General features: G+C 39.4%; 1 protein-coding gene across 3 annotated transcripts in view; it reads left to right on the top strand.

Moving 5' to 3' along the window:
* Window positions 1-14,445, top strand: part of ATP2A2 (ATPase sarcoplasmic/endoplasmic reticulum Ca2+ transporting 2) — a 52,343-nt gene that overhangs the window by 19,150 nt on the left and 18,748 nt on the right. For all 3 annotated transcript variants that reach the window (XR_014542375.1, XM_083589862.1, XM_083589861.1), the window contains exons 6-8: window positions 8,270-8,350; window positions 11,547-11,632; window positions 13,331-13,795. Coding sequence is in view for 2 of the 3 variants with exons in the window: in XM_083589862.1 (XP_083445988.1) it covers window positions 8,270-8,350; window positions 11,547-11,632; window positions 13,331-13,795 (632 nt within the window). In the remaining variant the exon portion in view is untranslated. The remainder of the gene's footprint in view (window positions 1-8,269; window positions 8,351-11,546; window positions 11,633-13,330; window positions 13,796-14,445) is intronic.

Genomic DNA, 14,445 nt, shown 5'->3' with positions numbered 1-14,445 from the left:
GATAGCCTATTCCCTCCCCTCCACAAAGTTCAAGTATTTGTTACTCAGTTCCAGCTTCAATTCCTCTGACATGAGTTTAAGAGAAATGGATGGCTTAATTTTGTTTGAATGTGTATCTAATACATAGACCTTGGGCAGTTCATTTTTCACAAGTTCAAATTTAACATGTCCAAAAATGAACTACTTACAGTTCACATTTCTCCCTTTACAAAATGAACTAGTTCAGTTTGGTTATACTGTATACAAGTTCATCCAAACGACCCATGGCAATTTTTTTCAGCATACATAATGAGTTGTACTAATATTTATGCCCTCAGGCTTAAGGTCTAATGTTTTCATGTATGTGTTGGGTTTATATACCACCTTTTCTGTAAGGAGCTCAAGGTGGCATGCATGGTTCACCCCCTTCTTGATTTTATTCTCACATCGACTCTGTGTGGTATGAGAAAAAGTAACTGTCCCAAGGTCACCCAGTGAGCTTCTTGACTGAGTGGGGATTTGAACCCAGGTCTCCCTGGTCCAGTGCTAACCACTACATCACACTGGTGTAAGCAGCACTGGAGCAGCTGCTCTTTCACTGCTGATACATGAAGCCAAGTCTCCCTGTCTGCCTTGGTCAATGGATTGGGCCAGGCTGTGTGTCTCTTTCACCCTTGTAGTCCCAGAGTAACTGGCAATTGGAGTAGAGTGAACTTTCTGGCAGAGAGGAGGAAAGACTGTTATTTCACAGGCTGATGGATGTTGCCAGCTTGGTTTCCCCCTTATTGTGATGTTCTTCTTGGGAAGCATGGGGTGTAACCACCCAGTGACCCATGGTCTCCTGATTTATTTTTGTGGTAGATCATTGTGTTGGGTTTGTTCCTGAAATAGAAACCTGAGTTCCAAAATTCATTGAACTATGCTGAAACTTCATAGTTGGCATTTTTGAGAATAAATTTATTTCTGTGCTTCCCTCCTGGCTTTTACATTGGGTATAAATACCTTCCTGCTAACATTTCACTCTTGAGGTCCATTTGTGTGTGTACTGAAGGGCATTGAATATGTGTATCTAGCATATAACTTGTACTACATATCATACTGATATTGCAGTAATAGATGATAAAAGTTATATAATAGGTGTACTTGATCTTTCTAGTTCAAATTACTGTCCTTAATAAAAAATATTAATACTATGTGGATTGAATTCTTTCATGGTCAAGCTGATGTGCAGATAACTAATAATTCTCAGATTTGCAATAATGCCATTCTTACCCTTGGAAAGACTAAACTTAATTTTTGGAATGACTGTGCTGTGAAATGTAATCCAGTCACTGTAAGTGCCTATAGCCAAGCTAAAATTTCAGGGTGGGTGGCAAGAGTACATACACTATGTTCCACAACTAGTGTCAAAACCTGGAGGTGAGAGAAACTGTGTGCATGCCTCTGTCATAAGTGTAAGCATATTGGATGGCCTTTGACATGGTGCCTGCAGAAATAGGACCATGTAGGGAAGCGACAAAGCACTTGATGCGGGGATGCATATCTGGGTATGGAATTTTAGGCAGTGTGCCAGTGACATTGCATTGCAGGCACCAGTGACTGTCATGAATAACCAGGTGGCAGTTACCTCTCAGATATCAGTGCTGTCTAATGTTCATGGATGTTTTAGGATAGGTGGGGGGTTTTTTAAGCAAAGAAGGCATTGGGGCACAGTCACTGGCCCTTAAATAAGTGTCCTTTTTGTCAACACAAACAACTTGTTTTGGGGGGGCGAGTTGCTTTTCCAACAGCCATATCTTGCCTGGAAAAACATTAAGCAAACACTGAGCTTTCAAAGTATGTAAAGTACTTGTTAGATGATGAATTAATAAGTACAATGTTGTAGGAAGTTGTGTTTACACTGGAGCTTGTAATTATTAAATATAGGTTGTTTCCCTTCAAAGGATATTGCTTACAGCTTAACAATGGAATATGCATAATAATAACAACCACAAACAGAACAGGTCGAATGTGCCAATTAGCCACCTTCGTGCTTTTGCTGTCACTTGTAAATGTGGGATTAATAAGGTTGCCTTCACTAGGAGGCTGGTCACTTCACAGGGATAAATCCCTTTTGAGGGGATTTTATATACAGTGCCACCATGCATTACCTGAAACTACCTGGTTGTAGCAAGTTGATGCTATTGCTTACTGGTAAAATAACTATACCTGCCATGTGTGGGTAGTTTTTGCAGTTGTAAGTTGCTGATGAAGATTTGAGCAAAGATGCTCTTAATGGATCAAGACTACTGAAGAAAGAGAGGCAGTAGAGGAACCAGCATAGGAACCAAAATACAACAGACATTGCAGTCAAACAATAGACACATATTTTGAAACTTCTCAGCATCTTTTACAAGTGATTTTGCTGGGGGAGTGACTGTTGAGGACATATCTAATTAGAACTTGTGATAATCACCTTTTTCTAAGAAAAGATTCTGTTCAGATGGGAGACTTTACTGTAATACTGCTTTATCACAATGTATGAAGATCAGCTACCAATAAGAAGCTTATTGTGAAAAGTAGAAAATAATGTTCTCGCAGTATTTAGGAACTTTCGCTAACCTCCACAGGGTTCTAGGTGTTGTTAAACAATCACAATGTAGTTTGGTAACCTACATATGACAACCAAAGAATACCCAGTTTTTCCTCAAATGATTTTGTATCTTACTCATCTGATTCAGATTTTTACTGGGGAGAGTCAACTTCTAGGAATTTTTTTTTATTAATCTGCAGTTGCTTGTTTTAAGCTTTATTAATCAATTGTACTAAAGTAAAGGTACTTACTTACTGCTTCTTCTGAAAGTACTGCGTGCTTACACAACTGATGCCTGCTTTTTGCGGGTGGGGGAGAGGCACATTCATGCAGTTTTCAATTATTAGTATTCCCATATTCCTTACACTTTGGTCATGCTGTATACCTCATGCTCTATAGTTCCATAGTATGTGTGTTTCTGAAAAGGAAGTGGTATCAGTTTTGTGTTGGGTAACATAGAAACTTGTGTATAGTTCAAGCACACAGTTCACATACTGTAACTGTTTTAAATTAAGTGTTCAAGTCCTGTATAATACACATCAGTTTTGTGTGATAAAGCCTTCTAAAGTTTTATAGGTAGAAGAGTACAGGCAGTATGTACTCACAGACTATAGAAACCTTGCATATTAAGGAGCACTGCTGAAGTACCACTATTTCCTCCTTTCATTACTTGAATAATCCAGTAGTTTGAATGTTCCTGCTTAGCTTGGCATGCTTGCTAGAATCCTCTAACATGGCAAAAAGTGAATGTTGATGGTCTTCCTTTCCAGACACTTGAGCAGAGAGACTGCATTTCTGCCACTAGTTACGTTGACTGCACTTCTACTGCTGTTTTGTGAATTGCTTTTCTTGTATTTGCTAAAGCCTACGCATTTAGCTATTGCTATAATTAAGGTCTCCTAATTATTTTCAACTAATCAGTTTACTACACTATATTCAGACAGTCATAATTATCTCTATTGGAAAAATCCAGAGTAGCAGCGTTTATAAAGAAGGGTAGGGAGTTTACTAATGTTCAGAGTACTACTGCAAGAATTGATCAGTGAGTGATTTTTTCATTAGATTGCTGAAGCCTCTGGCTTTTTTTAACCCATTCATTTCCCAACAGATTGTCTATGAGCACCTCCGATGTCATAGTCCTTAAGTAAGCCTGAGCAGGAATGTGCTGGTGTCTGGCCAGGGTCAAATTGCTAATTGTGTGTTCTCTAAGCAAATGATGGGGAAGTTGAAGAGCAAATAACAACAATGTGCTTGGCTATTAAAAACTGTCTTCTTTGATTTTTCCAGAGTTGTTTCATTGGGCAAACTTTCAGCCAGTTTTGTTGGTGGTTGTGCTCATGGAAAAGATTGGGGGGTCCATAGAATCCATAAACCTTTTAATCATGAGTTTAGTTGACTTGGAAAGAGAAACAAATTAGATAATGAAGAGTAGAATTTATAAGCTAGGTATTAAAAGTAGAAGAAGAGAATGTTACTAATTTGGAATTATGAGTTGGCAGAGGAAATTAATTAAGAATCTATGCATTTCTTTCCACAAAGCATCTCAAAAGTGATTTTGCAATACAGTAGAAACATATGTAGAATTTCAGATCCCATGCAGATACTGATTGAGATAAAAGTCTCCACTTGGAAAGCTTTTTGAAAGGGGAAGGCTTCAACATATGGCGAAAAGACTACAGTGGAGCTTTCCAAACTCTGTGTTGCAACATGTTAGTGTGTCAGCTGCAGTGTGTAGGTATGTTGCACAAATGCTCACTGTGCTCCTTCCAGGGCTGGAAAGGGGTTAGTTTAACCTCCGGTTTGCTATCAAAACTGAATTGCTGTGTCATGAAATGATGCATGTCTATCAAGTGTGTCACCAACATGAAAAGTTTGGAAATCTGGACTGTAGGATATGGGACTTTGAGCTCTGATTCATCTAGGGATGCCATCACACATTGCTGGTTCAGGTCAGATCTGTAACGCCCCCAAACATACAAAATTTTAGCAGGTTGTGGAAGAGTGTGCTTCTGGATAGCTTAATATTTTATAACATTTAATTACTGTATTACAGAATAGCTAACATTCATAAGGGCTTTTTCATAAATACCAATATCTGAATATTGTCTGGATAAGGTATGTAGCTCCCTGCAAGTAAAGTAGAGCAGACTATGAAAACTCTGATTCCAGGTTTATTTAAGAATCCTATCCTTTATAAATGTCTGCATTTGTATGGCAAAGGTCCAGTGTCAGGGAACTGCCATCGGAGCCAGAGGCGGAGGCAAGGCTCCAGAGCGATGCTGGAGAGGGGCCCAGCAGGGAGAGAGGCAGCCCATCTGCTGGGGAAGGAAATCAGCGTAACACCAGGGGTGAAGGGGGGCAGATGGGGGAATCGGCGAAGGGGCTCCAGGACTCCTCGCCGGAGACCAGCGGGGAGAGCACGGGTCCGCCGCTGCCCACACCCACCCTGCGCAGAAGACTTCCGCGCAGGGAGAGTAGGCGGAGACTTGGCGTCAAAGAACTTCTTTGCTGGAAGAAGTTCAAGAAACGCCCACTGACGGATTCTGCCAGCGACTGAAACAGCCACGAAGTGAAGGGCCGTCCAGACAGAAAGGGTTTAACCAGGTAACCTAGCCAGGAGTGGCGGCAACTTACGCACGAGCAACCCCTATAACCATTACATCCAGTATCTATACAGAAGTGGCTGACAAATTTGAGAACACTCAACAGTTCATCTGAAATTCTTCTGGAAAAACCTCTCACTAAAGTTAAGCCAATTTGTGTGATGAAAGAGCCATTTTCCCTAGTAGAAACTGGATATTGTTTCGTGCCATCTTTCCTATCATCACCACTGTTTCCATCACCACTGTTACTTTTTATTTGGACAGACACTGTTCAGCTGTTTATGGTGTGTGTAGTCCAAAAGTAATATATGTATTTAGCAAGTTTCTCTCTCTGGATTCCCTTTATTCAAGTTTTTAATGGTACCATTATCTTTCTTGCTCTGAATCAGTGATGTGGTATGGACAATTTTCCAAAACAGAACCTTTCCCATTTCATAAGTTCAATAGTAACAATGAACTGATGCCTATTACGAATATATTTGTTAGGCTAGCTTGAAAGTTTCAAGGTTGTTAGCATCTCTTAGTACTTTTGTTATCTTGTAACGGTCAGCGGTCCCTTTACCTTTAATTATGTATTTATTTCATGTTGTAGGCAGTCTTGAGCATGGCTTGAATTATGGAAAGGCAGCATACAAGTAACATGTATCTATGTACCAAATACAAGTAAAATAATTGTGGCAAATTAGAGCATTCTGTAGGGTATCATAACATTTTCCAATTCAAACTGATGTAATTTTTTCTAATTTGCATAGGATTTTTTTCTGGAAAACCACATCACTGTATGTGAAGTGGGTACATTTGAGCAAGAATGACATGCTCAAGGCTCCATCCAGTAAACTGCATGGGGGGCAGTGTGTGACTGGATGAGTAATTCATATAATGGGAATATAAACCTACATTAGCATATATGGCTGAGGCAAAAATCTATAAATTAAATAGATGCTTAGTTCATATTTTGCTGTGTTCAAAGGTTTGTTTTCACTTTATGCAATCAGGAGAATAGAATGCTGTCACATGCCAGTAGTGTATCTTAAGTTAGGGGATAAGACAAAGTTTAGAAAGATTTATTAACCCATGTTTTTTTCTTCCTTATGAATTGTTTAGATTGTACAGAACTCTGGGAAGGTGCTAGGCTTTGAAGTGTGGGAAATAAGATTGCAAAATAGCCGCCGCGCCCCCCCCCCCCCCCGGTTACTGGAATGTCAAACTTTTGTCCTGTACTTTGGCATTAGAACGGTCACTTTGTCTCTCTATGTGCTACCCGAACTTAATTGTTCACTTTGGATAGTTAAGCAAACTTCAGAACAATGAAACTTCAGCTTGGTTGCTATCCTTGCTGCTTAAAACAATTGGCCGCAATTACTGGGAAGAAGTATACATTTTGTACAGGGAATTTACTGGAGCCACAATAATTTTGTTCTTATTTGGGCTCATCAACTTTTGACTATCATAACTTCTACGGAAGAATTGTTAATAAGATTTCAGAACATGCTGTTGAGGAACAAATAAATAAATAGTGGTGCTTTTTCTAAATACTCTGCTGAAAGGCAATGAGCTGTGTTCACTTGGCTGTGTTGAAAGCAAAGTTTGTTAGAATAATATTTCAGTGCTTTCTTCCAGTAGTCCTTACAACCATTTTTAGCAGTTGTGTGTAGGCTGATCTATATACATTTCAGCAAAGAGATCCATTATTTTAATATGCCTTTGCCAAGTGGGGCAGTACATTTGAGATGCTCAGCTGTTGAAAGCCCAGCAACCGTGTGTGCCCTTACGGATTGATGGACTTTCTTCTGCATTGTGCTGAGTCTTAGTCTGCTGTTTGGTGGAATTGTGATAGATGAAAAAGCAGCTGCTCTCATGTATCTACATATAAACCTCGTCACAACACCAGGGGACTGCATTCAAATAGTTTGCCCATTTTTGGCCTTGGTCATTGTTTTGTACTATTTTCTCTTCACTGCTGAAGGGCACAGCGAATTTGGTTTTCATGTTGTAATGACAGAGCAGAAAAGAAAAAGTCTAGCTGGCTTATTGGCCTCTTTATTCGAAATAGAGAGTGGTGTTAGTTACCTACCTAAGACTCTGCCCAAGAGAACACTATAATTTTAACCTTGTGAGAAATGTTGCAGAAATTGTTTTTCTAAAAGAGTATAAAGCTACAAATAATATGTGCTTAATCCTCTGGTATGGTGTTTGTACATCAATGACCTAGCACATAGAAGTGGCAGACCTACCGGCAGACCTAACTTCCTCACAGCGTCATTCTCCCCCTCATGTATGATTGCTGCCAGTTGCATAAGCAGTTCCTGTAGGAATTAGCATTTAGTCTGTGCATCCCTACAGTAAAACTAGAGGGACTATTGTGTAACAAGTCCACATATTCTGGCAGGATTAGTAATTACTGGCTGATGATGCAAATATTTTCAGTACCCTGTTTTAGGGTTTTTGTCATATGTTGGCAGAATAGTGTTTTATTAGTTCTTCCTTCATGTGTGTGTGTGCTACTTTAGAAATGCTTATTAGATGAAATGTAGGCTAGTGCAAAAGATGTTGGATATGGCAATTTCCTGTCCAACATTAAAGAGCTATGCTGGTCAAACTCAAAGACTGAGGTCCTAGGGGGAACATCAGACACCCATGGCATAGTGCGCACTCTTTAAAATATTATCAGTTTCAAAAGTGGTTTGCACTGATATTTGAGAAATCCCAAGTCTGTTCAAAACCAGTCAGATAGTATGGATTCTCCCAATTGTCAACATCTTAATGGGCAGGTGGAGAATTCTCTGAGAATGTACAATAATGATGTTAACCGAAATAGATAATTCATTAAAGGTTTAAGATCCGGTAACAGGGTTTAAACTACATGAGGAGAAATTGCACATAGCAAAATGTTCCTATAAACACTTGGGCAATGAGATACACTTCCAAAATAGGTTATGGAATTTCTAATTGTGGGAAGCTCTGAAAAATGGGTTAGCTTCCCTCATTTCAAAAGTGAAGTGAGAGATATTTTGAATAAATATATGGTTGATGTATGTTGTTCTGGTACTACTTGAAAAATATTTGCATTCATTAACGTCTGGTCAAACTCAAATACTCTCCTCTTAATCCACAGTTGGTGACAAGGTTCCTGCTGACATAAGAATTACTTCTATAAAATCGACAACTCTGAGGGTAGACCAGTCAATTCTCACAGGTAAGTGTTTCTTGGCAGTAATGATCAGAAAATCTATTTGTTTTAAAAACAAATGGGAAACTGCAACCTCAGTTTTTAACAGAACTCTTAGGCATCATTGTGGTGAATGAGAGCCATCAGTGTTACACTGGGTGCATGCCATACTTACTCAGTGGAAGCCATTAGTATATCTTGGTATTTGTTCCCTTCCAACTCTGCACTTCTGTGATTCTGTTATTCTTTCTTTAAACTAAAATAAAGTACCCAAAATAGGAGGTTTGCTTAGAAGCTGGAGTGAACACAAATCTTATCTGCTTCAATAATCTTAGCATGATCTATTTTAGAAAGGTATATTTCTGCTGCGTGGTTGAGTGAAGAACTTCACTCGTGTTTCAGGTTCCTTCTTGTCTGGACCAGGAATTGTGATTTATAACCAACTTCCTTAGAATCCTGGACAGACTGAGTAGAAGATAGAATTCTCGTCTTGCACTGCTCTCCCCTCTGAACCACCAATACTTTTTTGTTTTCTTTTTTCTTTCCTTCATAATTTTTAAATTAGTAACTTGCTTGAATAGCCAAATCAGTATATATATACATGAGAGCTGTATATTGTTTCTTATGTAAGACATGGAACATGTCATTCAGTGACTTGGCATTGGAGGGGAGGGAACAATGAAAATAAAGATTTAATGTTGTACCACCCAATTGGTTTTGAAGCTGACTTGTTAAACTAACCAGAGCTTGTTTTAAACCACAGTCCTTGGTCCAGATAGCATGACAAGCTAGATCCTGGAGGAAAATGAAAACTAAATTTCAGCTAATTCCTTCTTCCTATGCTGGTGGGGAGGGAGAGTATACAAGCCCAAGGCTCCTCTTACATTTGTTCCAGATCATGCACAATGTGCTAAAGTTAATAATGGCTTAGTGTTACTTGTGAATGTTTCCAAAATCCAAATGGAATACATACTTTTAATGCGGAATATCAGAATTGAACCTGTGGCATCTCCAGGGAGGGTTGTGGAAAACTCTTGTTTGAAATACTGGAGAGGCACTGCTAATCAGTAATCAGTGTAGATGTAACTAAGGTCAGTGGACCAGTGGTTTGACTTGGTATACAGCAGTTTCCTGTGTTCCCTTATACATACTCATTTGGGTTTATCTTTTCCTAGTTAAAAATCAGCCATCCATCTCTCTTCAGAAAGTCATATTTCAGCGGAAATGTTAGAGAGGGAACTCTTTGTACTGTGTCCTAGTTATGATTATTATTTGCCATTTTAAAGGCTAGAGTAATGTGCTTGCTTTGTAGAATCTAGGTTAGATTAGATTCTCAACGGTTCTTGTCCAGATCACAAAAGGTACATGAACAAAAGGCCAAGAGAGATGTCTACCTGTTGCTTCTTTCTCCTGGTCAATAGGTCGAACAAGCTTGAAGGGTATCATAATGTATTTGGTTGTATATTTGCAGTATAACCAAACAAACTGGGTGTCAGGATTGGAATATTTTTCCAGTAATCTGATAGCTCAGTCTTTGAGCACTGTTCTGGAGATCAAATAAATGTTGGTTCAATGAAAAAAATAGGTATAAAAGGAAAATTCCTAAATGCCAAGATCCAAGTTTTAGGCTAGTACTCTTGGGTGAGAAAACTCCCACAGAGATTTAAAATAATAAAATATGCAGCAAAGTATAGCATGGAAATATAGGCTGTTAGGCCTTTAAAATATGTGCCCTTTAAAGTAAGTTCCAAAGTTCACCTCTTCCTCTAGCATAGAAAAAGACAACGGGTTTGGTAAGTTAAAAATGCTTTTCAGACAACAACCGTTTTACACAAGGGCTGCATTTCTGATCCCAGTGCATGTCGGCTTACTCTGCCCTTTTACAGCTCCTGCCCTCTCTTCCAGCTACCTCCAGGTCACTGTGGTGTGTGTGTGTGTGTACAGTTGTGCATCAACTGGATGTGTGTAAATTAGTCATTGCCTGTACTTACAAACTCTCCAGATTCATGTGCTTTTCCATACAGCATTCAGAAAAGGTTGCACAGGCAGTAAAACTTGGCTTTAGTTAAAGTGGAGAAGGTTCCTAAATTATTGGTATAGGAACTCTAGAGTGGCTTGTAAGAGCCATGCGGTTTGGTTTGCACCAACCAGTACAAACCTTCTCACACATTGAGCTTCTCTGGTAGACTGGAGGGGAACAGAGGCTTGATTATCTAGTTCTTCACAAGGTGTGCTAAGTCTGGCATGATGGTTTACTCTAGGGTCTTAAATGTTTCATGCATTAATTAGACCAGATTGGTGGGGTATTATTATTATTATTAGTTGGTTATATGAGGCTGGCTATCCTACAGTAAATACATACTCACTTAATTGGGCCCACAGATCATAAGGCCTGTGGATTGATTGTGGCTCCCTCGTTTATATGCAGATCCCTGGAGGCATTTGAAGTCTGTTGGCCATCTGTCTGTTCCCCTCATGTTCTTGGAAAGTGTGAATGGGCACTGGGAGAAAGCCTCCATTGCAAATTCTGCATTCTTCCTCCTCTAATTTGATTCAGAGGCACATGGTATAGGAAGAAATTATCTTTAGGTCAAAATCAGACACAAAATCTAAATTAGAAACTGGTTTCTGATCAACTGGCTTGCCTTTTTTTGGTATATATGGAAGCTTCTTACATGCCCTGGCTTTGTAAATATTTCTGTATTTACATATGTTGAATGTCTTTCTCTAACTCTTAATTGGAGGATTTTCTTTTAACTTACCTAGACTATCTGTTATTGCCTGGTTTTCTCCTGGCAATTATTTGCATCAAAACTATTTTCAGGTGGTGTTGGTTTTTTAATGGCTACTGTAGGGTTGCCATATTTCAAAAAGGGAAAACCGGACACAGAAGTTGTTGAACTTTTTTTTTGCAATATCTAAAAAAAAATGTTTTCAAGATATTTTTAAGGAAATTTATCAAAATCTAGACTTCTGAAACAGATTGACATATCTCCAGATTTTCCTGGACATCTGAGCATGATTTCCACCCAGACACTGTTTACGACTGCCGTGTTCTGGCTATGTCCGGAAAATTCCAGGCTTTTTCTATTAAAAAAAATGCTTTTCATCTATGTAAACCTTGTATTATGATGTAATGGCTTTCACAGGTGATGTTCAGCAGATGCAAAATGGTGGGAAATGGAGGCATTAATGTCTTACTAAAGCTGTAACCTTCATCTAGGTGAATCTGTGTCTGTAATTAAGCACACGGACCCTGTGCCTGATCCTCGTGCAGTGAACCAAGACAAGAAGAACATGCTCTTTTCTGTGAGTAAATTGGGGGGGGGTCTGTTTGTGCGTACTAATTATTAAAGGATTGTTCTGCTGTTTCTTGACTTACTTCCTATGGGTTCCCTCCCCCCCCAAAAAAATTAGCCATCACTCATTTTGTTTAGGGCAGCTCATGTTTAAAGAATTAAGAATATCTTGGACATCTAAATGGTAACCTTGTATGGAACTAAATGAGCCTTAAAAAACCTGATGCATATAAACACATTGTCTCTTCAATCATGGTAAACTTTGTTTAGCTACACTTGTACATGCAAGGCAAAAATGAAGAGCAGTAAAACAAGAAACCATTGGAAACACACAGTTGCCCAGGGGACGTGTTGGGCTTGTAATCCTAGGTTTTCAGGGTACATGTTTGAAAGGCAAGTGTGAGGGCTATGGTTATAAAGCAAGGTGTTTCTGTAATGTACCAGTTACTGCTAAGTGTTTTTTTGTAACTGGAATACTATTTATTAAGAGAGCTTATCTTCCAAGTTTCACTGATACCCCAGTTTCTTTTTTTAAATCTCCTGTAATGTGCCTGGCAGAAAAGCTTAGAAAAAGGGCTCAGCTTCTTTTTCATCTCTTCCAAGTCAGTTGCCACATTTGACCATAGGACGTCCTGTTCTTTGTTGCATTTGTTGGATGAGCATCACTTGAAGATGCAAAAAGTGTGCTTGACCACATGTCTGCCCAACTCTTGCCCATACTGGCAAGGCTGGTCTAGGGAAGTGGTCAATGCTTCTTTGTGGGAGGGAGTAGTACAATTACATTCTTCAAGAGAATGAATGTGAGGCCTTTGATGGATTTAAGAAAACAGTAGGTGAATGCTTTCTTGCATTCAAGCTCCCTCTACCCTAAGGTCACCCTGCAGGAGGCCATGATTTCATCTGCAAAGGAACCTTCATCTGGGATCTCCCTCCCACAAAGAAGCATTGACCACTACCAAGACCTGCTCAGTCTTTGTTTTCAGAAGATTGGTAAACTCTTGTTTCAGTGGGCCTCTGAGAAGTGCAGCCTTACTGGTTGTTAAGCAGGCACATGTTTTTCGGTGTTTGTGGAATCTTTGGGAGGGAGGTTCTTGGTAAACTGCTGCTCATTTGTCACTTCTATAAAGATTGCTTCAGTAATCACTTTTACTTGATGCTTCTGTTTGGTTGGTGATTTTAATTTGATGGTAGCTACCTTCAGAACTCCATAGAGTGCAGCTCACCTAGTGTATAACTGGCCAATAAATACTTAGAGGCCATGGGCAAAGCCATCTGCCTCCTTGGAATGGGAGTAGTAATGAATCCATCCATGACTGGTGAGAAGATACACAAGAGAGGGATTAAATTCTTACAATGTTGGACACTCACTGTAATTGTTTTTTTTCAAAGGTGACCAAACTAGAGTGAGAGAGTAATTTATGGTCATAGTAGGGCACGTAGTACATACAAATACACATAAAATAGTATAATTTCAAAGTTCAAAGACAGAATGAAATCTGAAGTAACTTCCAGAATTCATGTATTCTGGAAGCTGCATTCATGTATTTTATGTTGCTGTTAACTCGAATTAGCCAAAATAAGACTACAAACCTTGCAGTTTGGCTATAAGGTATTGGTGGAAAATAGTATCTGAAAAAGCATAACCTAGCTTTTATGTGCCTAGTGATTAACCACAGTTCTCCAATTCCCTTTTAACTTCTTGATTTAGGGTACAAACATTGCTGCAGGGAAAGCTATGGGTGTGGTTGTGGCAACTGGCGTGAACACCGAAATTGGCAAAATTCGTGATGAAATGGTGGCTACTGAGCAGGAGAGGACCCCGCTTCAGCAGAAGCTGGACGAGTTTGGAGAGCAGCTGTCAAAGGTCATCTCCCTGATATGCATTGCGGTGTGGATAATCAACATCGGCCACTTCAATGATCCTGTCCATGGTGGCTCCTGGATTCGGGGTGCCATCTACTATTTCAAAATTGCTGTGGCACTTGCTGTGGCTGCAATCCCAGAGGGCCTGCCTGCTGTCATTACCACTTGCTTGGCTCTGGGTACTCGCCGAATGGCAAAGAAGAATGCTATTGTTCGAAGCCTGCCATCTGTGGAAACCCTGGGCTGCACTTCCGTAATCTGTTCAGACAAGACTGGAACTCTTACCACCAACCAGATGTCAGTTTGCAGGGTATGGTCAATTCACTTATCTAGTTTCTTCTTAACTTACGTAATTTGTCTGGGTTTCTGTCAGAACTATGAAATAGGCCAGTTTTAGTGTCAGTACAGCTCTGTCACCAAAGCCTGCTTCTAAGCCTTTATTTTATTAAAATGCGTTTGCAGATGCTTTATCAGCAGAAAAGATAGTTTAATTAGAAGGATAGTGCTTACCTCTTTGTAACTTGAATATTACTCTGTACATAAAGAGAAAAATACATGGCTTGGTTTGAGACAAAACCTAACCAATGCCTATCCCTTGAATCTGTTCAGTTCCTGAGCTCAACTCTAGGAGAAAAGGTGCCTTGAGAATAACTTTCCTTCACCACTGATGCAGTCTTGATAGGGTGAAGATAAATGTGCCCCAGGAGAGATGGAAAAAGAAAATAAAACTTTTTGCCATTTATAGACTCTTCCCAAATTGATGGCTTGGGAATTATTCTCCTTGTCACAGGTTTTTTAATGGGTTTATTACCCTCTTTAAAACAAAACAAAAACACCTCAAATTTTGAGTGAACAAATTCCATTCTGTATTAAATTGCCTATGAACTTTGAAGAATGACCCATGATTACCATTTCATTGAAGGTAGGCCCTGGAGACACAGAATAGATGAGACTTAAGAG

Source organism: Podarcis filfolensis, assembly GCF_964270895.1.
Source record: "Podarcis filfolensis genome assembly, chromosome: 16".
Taxonomy (NCBI): domain Eukaryota; kingdom Metazoa; phylum Chordata; class Lepidosauria; order Squamata; family Lacertidae; genus Podarcis; species Podarcis filfolensis.
The sequence above is the reverse complement of the archived record's forward strand: the minus strand, read 5'-3'. Positions and strand labels throughout refer to the sequence as shown.